The 20,058-nt window shown below is 49.8% G+C and overlaps 1 protein-coding gene across 1 annotated transcript in view; it reads right to left on the reverse strand.

The window, feature by feature from the left end:
• Positions 1 to 20,058, reverse strand: part of PAPPA2 (pappalysin 2) — an 88,648-nt gene that overhangs the window by 39,872 nt on the left and 28,718 nt on the right. Inside the window, exons 4-13 of the mRNA XM_054638467.2 lie at positions 13,125 to 13,418; positions 12,186 to 12,378; positions 10,575 to 10,696; positions 8,618 to 9,110; positions 7,965 to 8,093; positions 6,884 to 6,975; positions 6,428 to 6,621; positions 5,179 to 5,313; positions 1,625 to 1,760; positions 1,229 to 1,451 (exon numbers count right to left, since the gene is read on the reverse strand). Of these exons, the coding sequence (XP_054494442.2) occupies positions 1,229 to 1,451; positions 1,625 to 1,760; positions 5,179 to 5,313; positions 6,428 to 6,621; positions 6,884 to 6,975; positions 7,965 to 8,093; positions 8,618 to 9,110; positions 10,575 to 10,696; positions 12,186 to 12,378; positions 13,125 to 13,418 (2,011 nt within the window). The remainder of the gene's footprint in view (positions 1 to 1,228; positions 1,452 to 1,624; positions 1,761 to 5,178; positions 5,314 to 6,427; positions 6,622 to 6,883; positions 6,976 to 7,964; positions 8,094 to 8,617; positions 9,111 to 10,574; positions 10,697 to 12,185; positions 12,379 to 13,124; positions 13,419 to 20,058) is intronic.

The raw sequence follows: 20,058 nt of genomic DNA on the forward strand, positions 1-20,058 counted from the left end.
GCTTCAGCTATAATGCAACCTTTATGAGGAAAACATCTATTTTCCTCTCTATTTGCCCCTATATGGGGATCTCCTCATCCCCAGTCAATGCTCAGCTGTGTCCAGTGAGTCTTTTCTTCCTTGCAGTCACTTCTCAGGGGAAGGGGAAAGCTCTCAAGCAACAAGAATGCAAGATTATTTTAAGGGATGAGAAAATGTAATTGAAAAACCACATCAGTTGGCCACGGTCTTAGAAGCATGTGGGTACATTGCTGTAACAGCTACCAGGAGGAAACACGCTGCATTTCAGGTGAACACTGATCTTTTAATGTAAGCTTGAGAATAATATTTATATACTGACTCACTAAGATTTATGTTTCTGTATAAATCACACATGCACTTAAAAAAAAAAAAAAGGAAAAAGCAACTTCAGGATATTCATGGCTTCCAGAATTCTACATAAATCAACTGTACCACAATCCTACAGGCTTTAAGAGAAACACATACTCTCATTTGCTGTCAGGGATGTTCACCCATCCAGGCCATCAGGAGAAGGAACATGACAAGAACAGTGATGGGATGACCCTAGACAAAACCCTTCTGTGCTGAAGAACCCCAAAGCTCCAGCAAAGCTCAACTCAAAAATCAGCATTCCCAGTGATGTGGTTTGAATAACTGGCTGAACTGGAGCCCTGGATCAGCACATGTGTGTAGCTTCAGGGAGCCTGGGAACTGAAAGCAAAGCCAGACTTGGCAGATTTAAAGTGCTGAGGCCTCTGTTGGCATTATCACCATGTTCAGCAGGGCAGTGTGAGACTCTGTGAGGGGCCTGGATGGAGCAGGAGTGAGAACAGAGAGGATGAGGAGAGCTCCATCCCCACCTTAACAGCACAGGGAAGACCAGAATGGATGGAGGTGGAGCTTGTAAATGCTGAAGAAGCTTCAGCTTCCCAGTGATAACTTCAGAGCCATTTTAAAACTTCTCTTGGTCTTCCCACCAGGAATCAGTCCTTTCTCAGTGTTTTCTACAGATGCACAGGCCATGCACAAAATCTGGTTTCTGCCTTCCTGCTCCCTCCAGCAAGATAAGCAAATCAAGACTCAACACAGCAGATCTTCCAAAAATACCTCAAAATCCATCTGAGGATAGTCACAAAGCACTCAATAGGAAGATAAACACTCCAGAACTCAAACACAAATTCCCAGAGGAGAGCAGGAACCCTGGGTGCCCTGAGGAGACCATCCCTACCTGTAGCACTGATGGTCACATCCCTCCTGTTGCTGCAGGAGGCAGGTGCTGAGGGGCTCAGAGGAGCCAGGCTGAGCCAAGGTCCTCAAGGCCACGGCTGCAATGCCCACAAGGGGAGAGGAGAAGTTGAAAAGCACTGAAGCAACCTGGGGGAGTGGGTCCTCCTGGCTGTGGGTCACGTTGATGATGAGGGGGTTGTGCTGACATGACAGCTCGTACGTCCCTGTGAGACAAGGAAAAGAGAGAAGTGACTAGGCCAGCTCCAGGGTTTACAGGTATCTGCTCTCCCCACACACCTACAGACCAGCTTGGAAGGCAGGGAACAGCAGTGAGAGGCCCCAGCTGTGGTGGTGGTGGCTCTGGTGTCCCCGTTGGTGTCACCCCAGAGGTTCTCACCCAAAGAGCTGTTCTGTCCATCAGTGTCAGTCAGCTGCACGGCAACCACCGGCTTGGGCTGCTGGCCTGGGACAGAGCCAGAGGAGGCCAGGAAGAGCAGGAGAGACGTGGGCACTGCAGGTCTCTCAAAGCAAACCTAAGAGAGAGGGCAGGAGACACTCTTAGAGCAGGCACAGCAAATACAGCTTCTCAGAGCCCATACAGGCAAGAGAGAGGAAGAGGGACAGCAGAAGTAGGGATAAGGGGTCAGAGATCTTGCAGGGCTGCAAAGGTGGGGAGGAGGAAGGAAGGGAGCCAAAACAGTCCTTTCCCTCTGAATTTCCTTTCTTCCTTTTACTAGCCCTCTCCTCACATATTCAGCCCCACCTTGACCTAAATTTATAGCATCTTCAGAGCATCCACATTGAGCAAGACCTGGATAAGCTCTTTCCTGCTCCCCCTTCACCAGGCTTGGACTCCCAGCCCACACAGATCTGGCCAGGTAAGTGAGACACCCAGGCAAAACAGCTACCAGCCTTGCCACCAAAATATTTCCAATAAAAAAAGCCCTCAAAAAAAGACAAAAATCAAAACAAGCCCAAAGAATGCCCCCAGTAGCCACTGCAACAGCAAACTGTCCACCAGCCAACACGTGGAAAGATTCATGGGAAGAAGCCCTGCCTGCTAGGAGAGCCAGCAACTTGCTACAACAACTTGTCTACAACCCTGAAGGCAGCTGGAAGTAGCTGGGAAACACATGGCATCAATCATGGCAGAGCAGATGTTCTTTGGAAGAGGACAGAAATGTTTTTCTCCCCCACCCCACTAGTGCTGAGATGTGTTTTGATCGAGATCCTCCCGATACAGTGTTTTTGTGGAATGCTGGCGTGGAGGAAGCTCAGAAATTCGAGGCAAAGGTGTATTTGGAAAGAAGACAAGTCCTGGCTGGCCAGGCACAGCCCAAGGAGCAGACTGTGGGAATGGAGGGGACAACCACGCAACCTGTGATGGCATCCTTGCCTCAGGGTGGTTCGTGCCACGTCAGGCATTGTTCACACACAGGAACAGGAGAAAACCTTGGGTTTCAGCCCGGGGCTCCCACCCTGCAGGGAGGTGCTCATCAGCAAAAGCCCCACGAGCAAGGCCCCACTGGTGTCTCCTTGCTCCCTTCAACAGGGCTTGCAGGTTTACAGAGCTGCCTGGCTGCAAGGAGTGGACCAGAGGGCTCCAATGTTTTTATTTGGTATATCCCCACTGTCTTCCCAGTGAGGTAAGTGGGGGAAGAAGGAAAAGAAACAGGAAAGCAAGAAGGCAGGAAAAGAAAGAGAGAAGAGCCAGCAGTGCTCACAGACAAGGAGCCCCCCAGGACAGAGCTGTGAAGTCCCAGGGACCTGGAGGATTTGAACCCAACCTCCAAGTGTGGTTCCTCAGGGGAGGAGAGGTAGCTGGAAAAGTCAGGTGAGGCTTTCCCTGGACTACACATCCTGAGGTGAAGAGTTCAGTCTTTCCCTTCCTACAGTGCATCTGCATGAGGGTCAAAGGTGCTGGCCCCAAGTTAGGCCAATAGCAGCTGCCTTGATTAACATCCCAATTCTTTCCAATACATATTACGTGCTTGGCCACAGCAGGCTATCTTCTTAATTTTTCTCCCTCCCTCTCCCTGCTTCTTATTTAATTTCCTGCATTACACATCCTGACTTGCTTACAAGTGATTTTGATGTCTTTCCTCATCAGGTGTATTAAAAACTGAGAACAAAGCATGGCTGGAGATCTGCAAAGTGTTAGAATTCTCATGTGCAGACAGACCCAAGGGGCATGGCAGATGCTATGTGCAGTGGCACAGACACACATACCTCTGGCTTTATTACAGCATGACAGTGAGCACAGTAAAACACTGGCACTGGCTTTCCAGAGCAGTTGTGGATCCCTGGAAACACTCAAGATCTGATGGGGCTCTGAGCCACCTGGTCTCGAGGAAGATGTCTCTGCTCATGGCAGTGGGTTTGAACTAGAGGGCATTTAATCTGCTTTCCAACCCTAACCATTCCATGACCCTTTGACCCAGCCCTTCCTCTTGTTCCTTGGTGCCACCTCATCAGAAACACTGTAGGAAGTGATTCCTACCATCTGATGAGTTTTGTGGTGCAGCTCTAACCCAGGAAACACAGGTGCAACAGCTTTAAAATGGCCCTGGGAGCTGGTGGACACCAAACACCCCGTGCACATAGGTACACATGTGCACCAACAGCACCACTCCTGTCTGGGCAGGCAGCTGTGCTAGGCAAATTGTCAACAAAAAGCCATCTTTCCTAACCCAATATGTTACCAATCAGGCCAACTCTTAAAAAAAAAAAAAAAAAAGGAAAAAAGGGCATATTTATTACTAGTCCATAAATAATTTTATGGGCGGAAAATAATAGCACTCCTAGAGAGAGCACAGAGAACCAGTAATGAAAGTCTTTAGTATAAACATCCATAGAGGAAGAGGACTGACCACAAGCTCCTATAAAACTGTAACATGTTTTAACCCCTGCTGAGAAGTGGAGAGCAAGCTTTCATCTAGGTAAGGCCAAGGGGGAGGATTACTGCTTTCTCCTCAGCACAGGAGGAAAGGAGGCACGTTTGTCATGGCCAGGGACTGAAGCCACAAACTGGGTTGTGAGCACACAGACAAGGAAGAGAGGGAAAATTCGAAGGCTAAAGGAAGTTGTTTTGGAGAGACAGAGGACCTCAGAGCAGTACCCATGTTTGTTGACTGAGGTTTGATGAATCACTGAGTTGTCTGAGCATCTGGGGGAAGAGGCCTTCTCTAGAGAACCTCGAGCAAAACAGGGCGAGCTGCCCCTCAGAGTGCAGAGGGAGCAGCATGCCAGAGCCTGGCTTTCCAGCAACACCAGGCAGCAGCCACAAAACCTCTAAATTGTGCCTGTGGTCAGGAACCCAACGCTGTAAAAATCCCAGTGGCCCAACCCTCAGCCCTGCTCTGTCCCTCTCCTCTACCTGCTGGGACAGAGGGGTTGGACCCTCCCAGGGGCAGCCCCCAAGCCCCTGTTGGGCTGCAGGACCAACATCCTGAGGTACAGAAGTGCCATCCTCGCTCTGGAGCCATCAGAAGGACCTGGTTGCTGTGGGCTTGGAGTGCTCAGGACCCCTCAGGATGGCAGAAGATATCCAGCTGCCCTCTGCTGCTGGAACAAAGGCAACCCAGACTTTAAACACAGCCTGTGCCTGCTCTTTAGGGGTGTTAAAGCACAGCTTGACTGCAGGGGAGAGTCAGGAGCAAGCTGTTTCTCAGCCTCCAGGCATTTCTGTGGTATTTTGGTTTCATGCACAGTCCTTCTCCTGGCAATCTGCCCCAGGATGGGTTTGCTGCTCACAGTGGGAATGGGGCAACTAGGACAGATCCAGACACAGGTATTTTGGGATTTACAAAGAGTGCAGTAGCATATGGAGTACTACATGAGTAGTTTTAGAGGCTGCTCTAGCTCCTACAGGACAGGAAAGGATGGGTTTTGTCACCAGAGCTGGGTAAAGACAAACAAATCCTTTGTGCCTGACCACACACCCTCACTTACCTTGAGCCAAACTCCCTCGTCACCCAAAAGCATCTTCTCATTTGGGTCCTGAGCATCCTCTTGGCTGGGAGCACAGGGAAACCAAGCAGCCTGCAAAAGGTCCCTTGGCACCTCATGAAGGTGGGATTTACATACCTGAAAGGAGAGATTTATTTCAACCCAGAAGGTTGCAAGGAAAGGAGAGAAAAACGGCATCTACAAAACTTCAAGGAAGATTGAACAAGTGCTGGGAAGGACCCCAAGGTGGCTCTTAGCATGAAGACAGTGAGGATGTGGCTTCCTAAGTGACATCTCACTGCCCACACACATGCAGAGACCACTTTTGCCATTTTGGAGTGCTGTAAATGTGTTGTTTAAGCACCTCATGGTGTCTGTGGGGCTGAGCAACAAACAATGAGCCAAGCTGTGAGCTGGTAGGTGAGACCATGGCATCCTGGTTTTGGCTGGGCTCACGACATACAAAGGTGTGATCCATTAGCCTGAATAACACTCTTCTGTTCCATCCAATGCCCTGTGGCATCCCAGACATCCCCACAGGCCTGGCAGACAAAACCTGGGAGATGCAGGTGTCATTGGGAAGGAATAGACACCTGAGCCCAAGGCACCCCATCAGACATGTGTATCTGGGCAGTTTAATCATGCTGCAGGTCTCAAGATCATTCTTCCTATCAAACCAGTAGAAACACATGTGTAAAGGGCTAAATGTGATCTCTTTACATATTTCTTGCCTTTCTTCAGCTTGCTAGGAAAGAACATACACACCACGTTAACACCAATCAGGCAAAATCCCCTCCAGGCTCTGCTCCAAAGCCCATATGAAAGATGGGAATTCTCCCATTGATTTTTCCTTGGCTTCAGATCAGAGGGCTTGGGAGCAGTACAGATGCTGATGTGTGTGTGATTTCATCCTTTCAGGCCCTGACCTTATAAGGTATTAGACTGACAGGATTTTTTTTAAGCCAACAGTGGGACAAGTCACACGCTCCAAGCTGAGCATTTGGCTGGTGGGATGGGGTGGCCACTGTTCAATGAAATGATGGCCGGGGGAGATGCTCCCTGCCAGGATGAAGCACCTCTCCATGAACTGCAGCTCCTGAACTCAGGGACTGATGCAGGAGTGTGAGAACTGCCCAGGTCTTCCACTCAGTCACTGGTTGGGAAGATAATAATCAATGAGTGCTTCCAGAGCTGATTTTGTGTATTCCCCAGCACAGAGTTTGTCATTTTTTTCATCCATGCCTTCACTCACCTTCACAACAGGCTCTCCAGTGACCAGGGAAGCAGGGCAGGACTTTGTATCCTGATGGGAGGAGTAGGCTCTCACTGCCCACAGATCCACAAATCCCTCAGGAGTGTGGGGACCACAGTCCAGCATGCTGCTTGTCCTCTCAAAGGGCTCACACACACCATCCCCATCGTGAACGTAGCACAGGCTTGGCTCTCCTGCAGGGAGAACAGGGATGAGCTGCTTACAAACCAGGCTCCAGCCACACACCTCTCTCATTATAAGAGATTTGCTGTCTCATTAGCCTAGGGTTTTTCCCACCACAAGACCCATGGATCACTCCAGCTGCAAATCCAGGTTCTGCTGTGATGAGGTGCATGGCCCTCTGCTCTAAGGAGCAGTGTGAATAACACACAGTTTTGGCTCCTGCCTCAAAAGGAGTCAATCCATTTGGACCTGTCTCAATCCAGTTGGACTCACCAACACAGTTGAAGCCTTTTTCCTTTTTACACTTCCTGGAACAACCATCTCCATCCAGCAAGTCCCCATCATCACATTCCTCCTCCAGGCTCCTAAGAGGGCAACAGCCAGATGTATTATTACCACCTTTGACTCAACACCCACCCCTGTGCTCCTGCCCAGTCATCAGTGAGGACCCCTTATCTTGGTTCTATTTCCACAGAAGCAGTTCAAAAGGAAGATCCACACATGGAATTAGACAGAGAAGAGAAAACACCTTGCCAGGGGACAAAAAGAGGTTGAAGTCACAGCATTTGGGAGCAGACATGATTGTACTGTGACTTTGCTGTAAAACCTGAGCAAAAGCTCTGGGAGAATGGAAAAAGTATAGAACTAAGCACCAGGAAGACCTGTTGCTGGAGAAAGCAACTGTTGGAGAAGGCAGGAGATTCTGAAATGGGGCTGGGGTTTCAGTGGGAGCTGGAGAAGGAGAAGGGAGAGACAGAAGTTCCTCTCCCTTTCCCTTTCCTTACCCTGCTAAGAAAACTGATTTCAAATGAAAGTGATCCTGAGGATCCTGGAAGCTGAAGTCTGAAAAAGCTCAAATAAGGAAATCTGAAATAATTATCTCCCAGGCAGAGCAGATGAAGCATTGAGCTCTCTCAGTGTAGAGATGGTGCATCCCTCATTATTTGGGGTTTCTGAGCAGAGAGGGAACAGCTTTTTAAAGACAACATGTAGGACTGTGCTCATTGCAGAAGCTGCTCCTGCAGGGCCCCGAGCAAAAAGTTATGCTGCCCACTTCCAAAGGCAGATGCTTTGGGCTGGACTCTGCAACAGTTTGCTGAGATGGGCCAGAATCCAAGCTCTGAAGTCAAGAACAGAGGATGTTCAGGTTGGACCCCTCATGCAGACCATCTCCTATGCACATGGCATTTTACAAAACACAAGCTCTACAGCTCAGTCTGCTGGAGGGATTTTGTAAAACAGCTTCAGCCATGTACCCATGCATGGAGGACCCACCTGCTGCTTCCCTTTGGGGCAGGATGACCTAACAGCTTAAAGAACCTCAGCTGAGAGCTTGAGAAGCTTTTCAACTTACGTGGCCACCTTCCCATCCCCACAGTAGGGTGCTCCATGCACATGGACGAGCGGCGGGGACGCTTCTCCTGAGGTTGTCCCAGAGACCACCTGCACCTGGTAGTGGTACACCTGCCCAGGAGTGACTTCCCTGCAGGGACAGAGAGAACTTGAGGGAGCAGCAACATCTGCAGCACTGAGATTTGCTCACCACAACTATAGACATCACGTGTATATATCCATGCAGTATCACAGTCTGATGTGTCTTCATACTCTGCCAGAGGCAGAGCCTGTGGAAAGAGAGCCTCTTTTAGGTCATTATTTCCCAAGGGTCTGAGATGGGGAGAAGTGGAATTAGCTTGAGTAATCATTTTACTCGTTGTATTGATGGGGGAAATGTAATTTTATGGGTTGCATTGATGGGGAAAATGTTTCTGGGTTTAATAAGCTCCTTCTAGTTAACCTGGGCTCATGGACAAGGGTCGTGCCAGCACAGTGGGTCTGCCACACCCTTGCTCAATGGCACTGGATGCAGCAATTCCCAGAGCAGGGGGACAGCAGGAAAAACAACACAGAAGCAAAACCATCCAGGGATTCAAAGGGAGAAGACACAAGGAGGTAATCAAACCCGACTCAGCCACCCCTGAGCCCAAGACAGAGTAGCCTGTGACTCACGTGTCCATGAAGTGGCGGTGTCCCTGCAGGGGGGTGGCAGGGGACCCGTCTGCAAAGGGGGGGTCACGGAGCACCCGGTACTGGATCAGTCTGCAGGCAGAGCACAGGGAGCTCTGGGGCCTGGAGGTCAGCAAGGCTGTGTCTATCTCCATCCTCTCGTCAAAAGTGTAGATTTTAACTCCAGACATCTTTTTAGGGATATTGAGCTTCACAGTGAAGGGGATATCGCAGAAGGTGTCCAGGGGGCCCAGGTGGATGGAGTCCCCTTGCTCTGTCAGGATTTCAATGTCAGACAGGGCCTTGGGAGAGCCTGTGGAGAGGTAGGTGGTCCAGAGGGTGAGGGAGTCGGGGTAGACGGGGTGCAGGAAGCGCAGCTCCAGGATGCAGCCGTGTGGCTGGGGACATGGCACCGTCATGTTCATGTCATACAGGTGCAGCTCTGGGCTCCAGGCCTGCAGGCTGGGCTCACAGGGCTGATCCACATCTGGAGGACCTGGGACAAGGAGGAAGATGGTGTAAACCTGGTTTCACAGGAGACCCACACCCTATAGCCTGCTTTAGCACCTCCTGTAGGCTGCAACTGCACACCCACATGCCCTAGACCTGGTGGCACCTGCCCTAACACCCTGGAAAGCAACAATCCCCACTGGTCTCCCAGTTCCTGGGTACTTGCACATATGCACAAGGCTCAGCAGACCTGGTGACTCACAGCCCTCTCAAATGGGAACAGTGGTATCCACACTACAGCTGGACACAGCGCAGAGACCTAAGGACTAGACACAGCTGAGGAATGTCAAGTTTGCTCTGTAGCCTCACAGGTGTAGAAACTTTGCCAAGGGCACCTGAATGCTCCAAGCAGAGTAGAGACTGAAGCTCTGCACAAGCAAATGCTAGGACAGGTCATAGTCAGGAAGGGGCCAGGTCCAAAGCAGGGAAGCAGGACCTGGTGCTTTTCCAGGCTGTTTTTCCAGAAGATCCTCCAGGACAGTACCCAGGCTAACCTCAGAGCCCCAGCCTGCCTTCCCTCATGGTGGATAAGCACTCAGCAAGAGAAATGGAGTGCTGGCCTTTCAGACCCAGTGGAATTTATCATTCTGTAGTAGAAATACCTTTGTCTTCCTTAGCCACTGGAAGCATTTCTTAGGGCCCAGCACCAATTCAAAGCCTTCACCCATATAAGACAAGTCTAAAAGTTTCTGAAACACATAAACTCTCTCTTTTTATCAGAGCAAACAAGCACTTGTGATAACTACAGACACACAGAACCACGTCCCCTGGCTCTGCATGGTTCAGCAGCAGCACATGCACCTCACACAGCTCTCAGGATCAGCTCTCCTGGTCTCCTGCCTCCTCTACCCTGCTCTTGGAGGAGCTGAGGCAGCAAGAAAAGCCCAACACCTCCTATGGCAACTCAGTGTGACCCTGAAAGTCGCCACTGTGCCCACAAGGTGGGTCTCTAAACCAACATCTGGGTCTCAGCACAAGAGAAGCTGTAATGCCCAGCTGCTATTGGCATGGCTAGGGAGGAATGGACTGCCCAGGGCTTGGCACAGACTCAGTGGGACTCAGCACAGAGCTCCTCTTGCTCCCTGTGGACAAGACTGCATTAAAGTCTGTGAATGTCCCTGAGGTTTCGAATGAGGTCCCAAGATCTGTATTTTAAGACTGATTTCAGTTAAGTGCTTTTCCCTTTGGTCAGTATCTTTCAACAACACCTGGACAATGATTTGATGATTTGGGGTAATATTGGGGTGCCAGTCAGTTTGTCCAAAGCTATCTGGCCATCACCAGGTTTTTCCCTAGGCACCAAGAAATCCTTCCTGCACTACAGAACCCTTGTAAAGGGAAGACAACTGTTTCTCTAAAAAAAAAAAAAAAAAAAAAAAAAATTCTTTTTCTTCTACCAGAAAGATTCTGTCTGGGGACTCCCAGACAGGAAAAGAGAGGAGACATTTACCTTCTGCTTCTTCTGGAGTCCAGTAGCCAGAGGAGTCGCAGACGCGGGGGGAGGAGGCCTCGTGCACGTACTGCCGGAAGGTGCCATCCTCAGCACAGCTGTCACACAGCCTGTCCTGCTCCCTGTTGGCACAGCACACACCCTGCCATGGCTCAGGAGGAACAGGCAACTCCCTAGACACGTGTGTCCAGGTGGTACCAGACAGGGAGGTGGATAAGCAGAGCTAAGGTCTCAATCTCTCTGGGTAAACCATGCTGCTTGCAATCAGCTTCTTCCAAGACAGGGAAATATGAGCGCCCATGGGACAGGCTGGATTTAATCTCTCCTCTTCTCCATGCTCTCTAGGTAGTCTTGGATGGATCCCATCCCTGCCAGTCAGAGCTAACAGACCCCACACACCCCAGGGCAATGCCTCTGGACTAGAGTGGGTGCAAATAAGGCACTCTCTGCTAAACCCAGGGTCAGGGTTTGGCTTTCAGCATTATTGTAATACAAACCAGTCACAATATTATCAATTGCCATGCTCTCCAGAAAAGATAAAGGCACTTTTCTACTATAAGGCCCAGCCCTCAGCCACTTTCCTTGACCAGTTCTTCTCAGGGGATTCAGGACTGCCACAATGGACCAGCTCCTGAGACAGTTATGAGACAACTTGGGATGATTCAAAAGGGCCTCTGTTCTAGACCCATGTTTTCCTGCTCCCAAATCACTTCTTTCCCCAACAAAGCAGTTTATTTGGATGACTCAAGGCTACCCAGCACTCTGAGCCTCTCCTGTCTGTGGGGTGACATGCATGTATTGTTACTCCTGAGCAAAAGAGCCATTGTGGAGAGCACCCATTCTTTGAAAAGTCAGCAAACACTGACCCAAGAGTGACCCAGCTGCCATCAAACAGCATTTTCCTTTTAATTATAAAAGACAGCTTTATGAAGCAGCTTCAAAACAAGTTCAAAAGCTCTTTATGTACGTGCTTATGATCCCATAAGCAAAAAAAGGCCCCTAAAAATAAAGTCTCACCACCTAAAACATGGTGGACACTGAAATATATTAGTAAGAGGGGCTGCTCAATAGAGACACTGGTGGTGTATCCAGGTCTTGGTGGCTCCCTTAGTGGGGAGAAGACAGACATCCACCCAACACTCATGGCTGTGCACTCCTCAGCAGCCAAACAGCTCTGGCTCCTTGGCATCATTTCTCTGGCTTGAAAAGTTTCCTGACTTACCCCCAGTTAGCTGCTCTGCGAGCCCATGACAGCGCTGGGAACGAAACCCAGCTCTTGTGGTTCGAGCTCCCTGCCTTAACCACAAGGCTGCATTTCCTCCTGGTAAATAGCTACTTTATACAATAAGTGCTAAATGAAGCTCATTTTTCATTCCCTGATTGCACTCTGGGGTTTTAGGGCTGGCTTTGCCTGCTGATGCTCTTTGGCTTCCCCTCCCGGCACCCCGAGAGCGGGAAGCTTGCAGGAGAGCCCATCTGCCAGGGGGCCATGGCAGCAGCCTGGCTCTGGTGCCCGAGGGCTCTGCTGGAGACCAGCAGGGTGGGAAGGGGACTGGCACCGCAGAGATGCCTTGTCCCTTCCTGTGCAAGCCCAGGAGCACAGTGCCTCACCTCTCGTGGAGGACGCCGCTGATGGGAGGCAGCCAGTAGATGCTGAGGGAGTGCTGAGTCTGCCCGGTGACCATGGGGGGGATCGGGATGGGTGCTGGCTTCCTGCTGTGTCCCCAGCGCTGGTACACCAGGTCCAGGTAGCAGTGCATGCGGGCCACCTGGTTGGGGGTGAAGCTGTTGGTGCACTCATCATCTGCGGGACGAGAGAGGCCGGGCCGAGGGTTAGGGCACGCCAACATGCGCCCTTTGCTCCTGGATAAACTTTTTCAGGGACTTCTAGGGAGGGCTGGGAGGCACCAGCGTGCGGTGGCTGTGCTGCCGGGGCTCTCTGGTGTCGTGTGTCCCCAAAGCCACAAGATGGCACTGCCACAGCGGCTCCAGGTCCCCGCACCCGCCCGGCACCCGCACCTGGGCAGTGCCACCGCAGGAGGGTCAGCCCGGGGCATGAACTGCTCCTCCGGCTTCGCTCCTCCAAGCATGGCAGGAGAAACGCCAGCCCCCCCGCGGCATGCCTTGGGAACCACGCCAAAAGGGTTCAGGAGGTTAGATAATAATAATAATAATAATAATAATAATAATAATAATAATAATAATAATAATAATAATAATAATAATAATAATAATAATAATAATAATAGTACTTCAGGATGTTACTAATAATAATATTAATAGCTTCAGGACTGAAGAACAAAGGCACGCACAAACAAGAGGAGCCTTGGTGCATGTCTCCAGCACCACTGGCAGGAAGAGAGGGATCGATAGAAATAGCCTGAGGGAAGAAAATGGTTAAGCAGCTACTGCAAGCACTGCCTGACCCATCCCAATACACCAGGAGGGTCTCTGTTGGTTAGGGAGTGAGGTAAGGCACTACTGATGGAGGTAAACCCAAGTTTTAAGGAAGGTGACCCCTTGTGACTCCCAGCAAGGATGACTCGTTACCTGTGTAACTCATGTAGTTGTTGAAGGGTGTTCCTGTGAAATGTGTCTGGCCACAGGTGTCATTGGTAGGGTCTGGATCCCGACAGAGTTTATTCTTTGGGGTGGGGGCAGTGTCAGCACAGAGGTCTCCTGTCTCCATGGATGGAGTGGTCTCCCTGCAGGGATCCTCACAAGACTCCCGCTCGCTCACTCCCTTGAAAACGTGGTAGAGCCCCAGGACGTGCCCCACTTCATGGATCATGGTGTTGGTGTGGCCAGGCATGCCGTAGTAAGCAGGGTTGAGGACAACTCCACCTGGAATTGCAAGTACAGAGAGCATCATTCCAAGAAAGGGACAGTGGGCATCTGTCATTACTCACCTGTGAGAGGTAAAACTCCTCTCATTGTGCTTCCAGGCCACAGATGAGGGGCCAGATGGAGACCCAAAGATGGACACACAAAGATGGACATATTCAGCCTCTTATAGGATAGGAAGAGGCTCCTTTGCCCTCTTGGGTTGGAGCAGGGTGGGTGGTTTTTCTTCCCCTCCTCCCACTCTATTCCCCCCTCAACATCTTCCATCATTTCAGCTACTGTTTCCCTCTGCATCTTTTTGCACAGCTGGAATTCAGTGTCTGCTTTGGATCACACATCTCCAAAGGAGGTTTGGAGCCAGAACACCAAATCGAGCCATGCTGTGCCTTTACATGGATCATCTTTTGAAGCAGAGGACAGAAGTCCTTCCCTGGCCCAGACAGGTGTCTAAGGCAGGCCAGCTCCCATGGCAGGTGAGGACAATGAGGTGCTGAGCAAAGTCCCAACACACTCAGCTGTGCCAACTAAAGCCAGATTCAGCAAAAATCCACGTGAAGATTGAGGTGCACTACCTCCAGCCCCTGCTGAGAAATCACCCATGACCTATTGCTTCAACTTCCAAACCAGACTCTGTGAGGTAAACTAAAATTCTCACAAGGTATTGTTGAAATCCACTAAGCTCCCGCCACAAACCTGACCCAAATTTAGTGTATTTTAGAGTGGGATTTCCCAAGACATAGCTTCTGAAGATCTCTTCCTCCCCTTCAGAGGGGTCTGCATGTGAGCAAGGGGCAAATGAACCCAACAAGATCCTTACAAACCATCACAACCTACTCCTCTTCACTGGGGTACCCAACCCCTGACTCAAGGGGACACAAAGCTTGTCTCCAATCCAGTTTGGTGCAGGTTCAGCTGTCAAAGATGTTGGAGCATGGGCACAGGTAAGTCCCCCAGAAACTGCCCCAGAGCTGCCACCTCATACTGAGAGCAGCAGCACGGAGCTGGACAGGACCCATGATCATCCTGCCCTAAGCTGAACTGTGGCTGCAGGGCAACTAGTTTTTCCTTTCCTGTGAGCCCATCTGTGATGGCAAGAACAAGGATCAAGGATATTGACAAAAGCCAGGTGGAACACAGCCTTCCCTTTGCTCACTGCCAGCATCTCCAGCCCCTGACCTGAGATGCACACCCTGTGCTGATGGCTCTGTACCACATCTGCTAGGAAACTGTCCACAGAAGGTGCTCAAGAACAAAAAAAATGTGCTTTGCTGGCCTCCTTTTATTCGCCTCCTTTATTTTGTCCAGATTAAAATTTCTTTGGAATCTCTTCATTTTTCTCCTTGTTTTGAGGTTTTTCACTGGCCATTTCCCCCCTTTTTCTCTTCTCATTTTCACACTCCATCCACTTTTCCATGCTGCCTTACAGCGAAGGAGCAAGGGCTGGGAAGCATCAACAAGACAGGGGTGCTAAAGGCAGACCCCAGCATGTGCCCAGGCTGACTCCAGGCAACCTCTCCATGCCTCAAGAGGCTGTTTTTACACAACTACTTTTAACCCAGACAGCTTGGATGGCAGTGTGGTGAATAGTTGGCTCCAGCACAGCTTGCTCCCTCCTTTGCAGGGCCCTGGAGGATTTACTGTGCCAGCTACCTCACGGCAGAGCCTCTGCTACTGCATCTCTGCTGATGATCACTGCCCTGCCAGCAAAGTTAGAGCTGGCAGGTGGCCACAGTGTGATCCTGTCTCCAGCCACACAGGCTGCTTGAAATGTGCTCCTGGATCAGCTCCGTGCACTCATGTCCTCGAGTGCAGGGCATTCCTTCCAAGAGAGGGTTTTCTTCAGATCACAGTGTCCCTGGCAAGGCACCAGCAGGTCTGTGACTCCCATGGGGGAGCCATGCTGGGTGAACACTGAGCTGGGGGCTGGGAAGGGACCTTCAGAGACTCCCTGAGCAATTCTCCCAAGCCCTTGCAACAAGGGGTGGAGAAATGAGGGTGGCATCTTCTGTGGAGCACCCTGCGTGTGTGGCCCATGGAAGGGCTGAGAGGCACCACTGACCTGTCAAGTGGCACCGTTTCTTAGCTCAAAATTCATGTTTATTGCTCTTCCTTCCCACAGTGTGGATCTTCTGTCCAGGGCTTGAGGCAAAGGATGGGTCACACAAAGTAGCTGCATTCCCTTTCTTCCTAGTTGTGAGACAAGAGAGCAAAGGACTTTGCATCCCATCAGTCAGCTCTTGACCCTTTAGTTGCCTGGAGACGGACAAGAAGGCACAGAGGCTGAAAAATCCTTCTGGGACCTTCGTGTTCTGTCCTGTCAACTCTTGGGTTTCTGGAAGCCATCACCCTCTCAATTACCACCCTAGTAAATGCTATAGATAGCAAAGGGCATCCCATTGATGGGAAACCCAGTGGGCACATAAAAGAAAAGCTGCTTTTCATTTCAATCAAAACAGGGCATGAGAGAAGAGAGAACAGAAAGAAAAGGCATCTCGACAGCCAAACCCAAGCCTGAGCAAGGCAGGGGGCTGCCTGCCCAAAGGTCTGAAAGGAGGAATGTGCACAAAGAAAGAAAATAGTGTTCATAAACAAGTAAATGAGATGTGAAAGCCCTGCATGCATCCTGCAGCAGTAACCACAGGGAAAAGGGCTGAGCACCAGGGGCACAGGGCATCCTGGGACCAGGCAGCCCAGCCCTCCTCCCTGCAGAAACCCAGTGCTCTTCCCATGTGGTGCAATAAATGGGATTCCAGTACAGGGGGGCAGAAAGCTGTCACAAGAGAGGGATGCCAAGGCCACAGGACCCTGTCCCCTCCCCTCTTCTCTGCTGGCTTCCCCTATTCCATTCCTCCCCCACGCTCCACAAGAACGATCATATTTTTAGTACTCATTTTAACAACTAATTAAATGGCAGAATTAGAAACAGCCTGAGAACGCTGCCTTCCAGAACATCCCTATCCCTTCATTCCCTGTCCCCACTGCTCCCTGATGAGCTGGGAGTGCTCCCAGCTTTGGACCAGGAAGTTCTGTTTCCCCTCTGCAGGATCCTGGCTGTGAAGGCAAGATGTGGAAGTGTTCCCAACAGGATCACCCTCCCCTCTCTCTCCACTGCAGATCAGGCATTCCCTTCTCACCTCTGCCTCCCCCTGCCCTGGGCAAAGGGCTAAACTGGGCTTTCAGTGCCTGAGAACCAGCTAAACTGGGCTTTCAGTGCCTGAGAACCAGCTAACCTGGGCTTTCAGTGCCTGAGAACCAGCTTAAGGAGGTTCACAAGGTCATCATTCACACAACAAAGCTAAAACTTCCATATCCCTCTGGTATCAGGGCATCCAGTACTGCAAGGCAGGTGAGCCAGACACTTCTTTGGACTTGCTCACCCAACCACATCCAGGCAGCTGGAAAGATTCAGGTCTGGCCTCAACATCTTGTCTCTCCAGCTGCAGAGCTGGTAATGTCCCCAAGGCCAAGCCCCCACTCTGATCAAGCAACAAGAGATGCCCAGCCCATCAGATTTGTGCTGGTCTAGACTGTGCTTCTCCTCTACTCACACAGCCCTGGAAGCTCCTGCTCCCAGGACATTCTCTGCTGCTAGCCAGGGTCTATGGCAATGCTGAAGGACTCCTGCCCATGCCAGTCCCAAAGAAGCCAACCTGCTCCCAGGTCAGGGCTATCCCAGAGGACATTCCCAAGTAACCACGGGACCTTTAAACAGTGAACCACAGAGCTGAACCTGCATTGCAGGGCCAGTCTTCCCCAAACACTGAGTCAGAGCAATTAATGGAACAAATGCATGACAGTTAGTCAGACAGGAAGATGCCATTGCCTAAGGTACCTCGGATGGGAGGGCTGGCCCTCCTTCAGCATCCACTGACCTCTGCCAGATATATGAGCTGGCCTCAGCTTATATAACTACAGAAAGTATTTATAACATCAAATGTTCACCATTCCCTTGCCTTTTGACCACGTTTATGCAGTTCACATGCAGCTACACACGAAGTTCAAAGCATCTGCATTATTACATTACTGGGTTTTTTGAACAAGGCTTTCCACCACAGAAAGTTAAGGATTTTTTTTTAAAGGAATTTCTTCGACTCCTTCTGCTTTGTAGTTAAAAATATTTACTTCTAAGTTCTCAGAAAACTCATTCCAGACTCCAAGAAATCTGAATTTGTGAGGAACTCACTGTGATTATGGTGGAAAGACTGAGACAGACAGTATAGTCACAGGGAGTGGTGCAAACAGACCTGAGACCTACCTCTGCTGCTTGCTGGCAGCAAGTTGTCTTTCTCTGGGAGCTCCACAGCAGCTGAAACATGGTCTATAGAAATTTCATAGACCACTTCAGCCTCTCCAAGCCAGTAATTGTCTTTTATGCTTCATTGAAAGTAGTTGCTCTTGGCTGTATTATTGGTAAACTATCCCCAAGTCTTCAGAAAGGCTGCCTGAAAATTTAATTTCCTCAGGAAAAAAAGTCTGGAGGAGAGCAATAGAACTGTAGGTAATCAGCATATAAATGGTCATGTAACTTCTGGTGGCCCCAAAGAAGCATTGTGAAGAGAAGGGGATGAAAAACAAAGTTCACTGAAGACTTCCAGAAGGTGATGACACCAACAGGAAGGTGAGGTCAACCCTCCTGAAAAACACACTCAAAGATCATGAAGTTTATAAGGAGATTAAAATCCAGGTGGCAGATTAAACAACTTTGAGAGATGGAGATGATGGAGAACAATAAATCTAGTGATCTTTGGGCTGTGACAAAGTATTAAAATAGCAGAAGGGAAGGCAGCTGGAGAAGAAAAAGTCACATGATGCTTCTCCTGAAAACATCTAAGAAAGTTCAGTTCAGAGAAACAATCAGAGCAAAATCTGACCAAGACTCTCTGCAGACAAGAGGCAGTTTGGCTTCTCAGAGAAGCCAAGGAACCAGTTTGATTCATACAGAGAACTAAAGCATGGAGGGCCTGTACGTGTGTAGGGAAAAATCAGCATGGCATTTCTGCTCCATGGGAAAAGACAGTGGCATGAGGGGTGCAGGTCTTGTGTGCTGACCCTAAAATTTTAAGGTCAGGATAGACAGGAGATTAGCAAGATTTAGCACAAGGAAAGGAGTCTGTCTTTTTGGAGCCATACCCCTCTCTTGTGTATAGACCTGTCTCCACCCCTGGCCATAGCTAGGTCCTTAAACGCAGGAATTTTTCACAAACTGCCATTAACTCCTCCCAAGGCTTTTCCTTCTCTTTACTCACTGCTTTCCTTTCACATCTACTCAGATTCTCCATTAGCCTCTCGTGAGAGCTTTTGTCAAAAGCCACACATTCATGGCCTCCTCAGTCCTGAGTTTCTTCTGTGTGGGACAGTAATATACATTGTGCAGGGTACAAAGCAAGTGATGATGTGGTGAAGCTCACTGTTTAAGGAGAGCAGAGTCCACCACCCGCCCTCCCCAGCTCATTAAATCTAAAACCAAGGACAGTCTTGAACCAAAGTCTTCAGCTCATGCCAGAGACTCAAAGAAGTTCAGATCCAGCTTCATACTTCACAGCTCTGGCACCAGAGTCAAGACAACACCCCTTTTCCCCTGAACCTCCACGCTAAAGCCCTGATCCAGCATTTCCAGATGGTGCCATTTCTCATGTCCCTGGCTGGACACAAGCTCAGAGACTGGAACTAAATGCAAGCTTTTGATGAGACCAGTCACCCCAATTACCCCTCTGTACAATGGCTTGCAGGCCATTGGGAGAGGTCTGAGGGGAACGTGTGTGCGGCTGAAGCACTTGCTGCAGTCAGATGATTGTCAAGCTGAGCCTTGGAAGTGGTTTCTGGAAGCTGAAAGAATAAATTTCATGGAGATTTGCCTTTCCTCAACAAGCAGCTGTAGCAATATGTTATTGAAAAAACAGCCCTGAAACTCATTGAGGGAGGGAAACTGGCACAAAGGAACTTTGAAACAGGTCTTTAACAGCAGTATAAAACTTTTCAGGGTTGAACATCACGCACTTGTAAAAGCAGAAGGTCTAGGTCTGCTGTGCAGGTGTCAGGAGTAATTATTTCCAGTTACTTATTGAGAAACGCTTTAGACATTTTGACTGCAAAGTGTAAAGGGCTTTGCCAGAAAACTCCAACAACTGAAGAGGTGGTAGGAGAGGCAGGAAAAAGAGAAACAACAGAAATAGCAGAAAATGCACAAAACAACCACATTCTAGGGAACCAGTAGACATTTTGGCAGCTTTGCAGCCTACGAGGACTGATGACCTTAAGGGTCCACCCTGAATCCTCTGAGGCCAAGGAGAACCTTGCCTCCAGCAGGTAGTAGGCCAAGTTATAAAAACATGGTAAAATTTGATAGTTATCCCCACACTTGCAGCTGGATTCGGAAGTGGCCAGTTCTGGCTGCTGCCTGGGCAGCCCTGGAGTTGATGAAATCTGCCATCTCAGCTCTGAAAACACTGACACTTGTGGTTTGTATCTGTTTGCTAATATGTGCTGCAGAGTGAAGTTCACTGTCTCCAGAATCCTACTAGATAGACCTGGAAGGTCCAGGAGAAACCAAATGTGAGTCTAGAACTCTCTCCAGAGCCTGCACTTATGGTAAACCTGTGGTCCCACTACCTTCACCATCAAAAGTTTCTCATAACAATGT

Source organism: Agelaius phoeniceus, chromosome 8 (genome assembly GCF_051311805.1).
Source record: "Agelaius phoeniceus isolate bAgePho1 chromosome 8, bAgePho1.hap1, whole genome shotgun sequence".
Lineage (NCBI taxonomy): Eukaryota > Metazoa > Chordata > Aves > Passeriformes > Icteridae > Agelaius > Agelaius phoeniceus.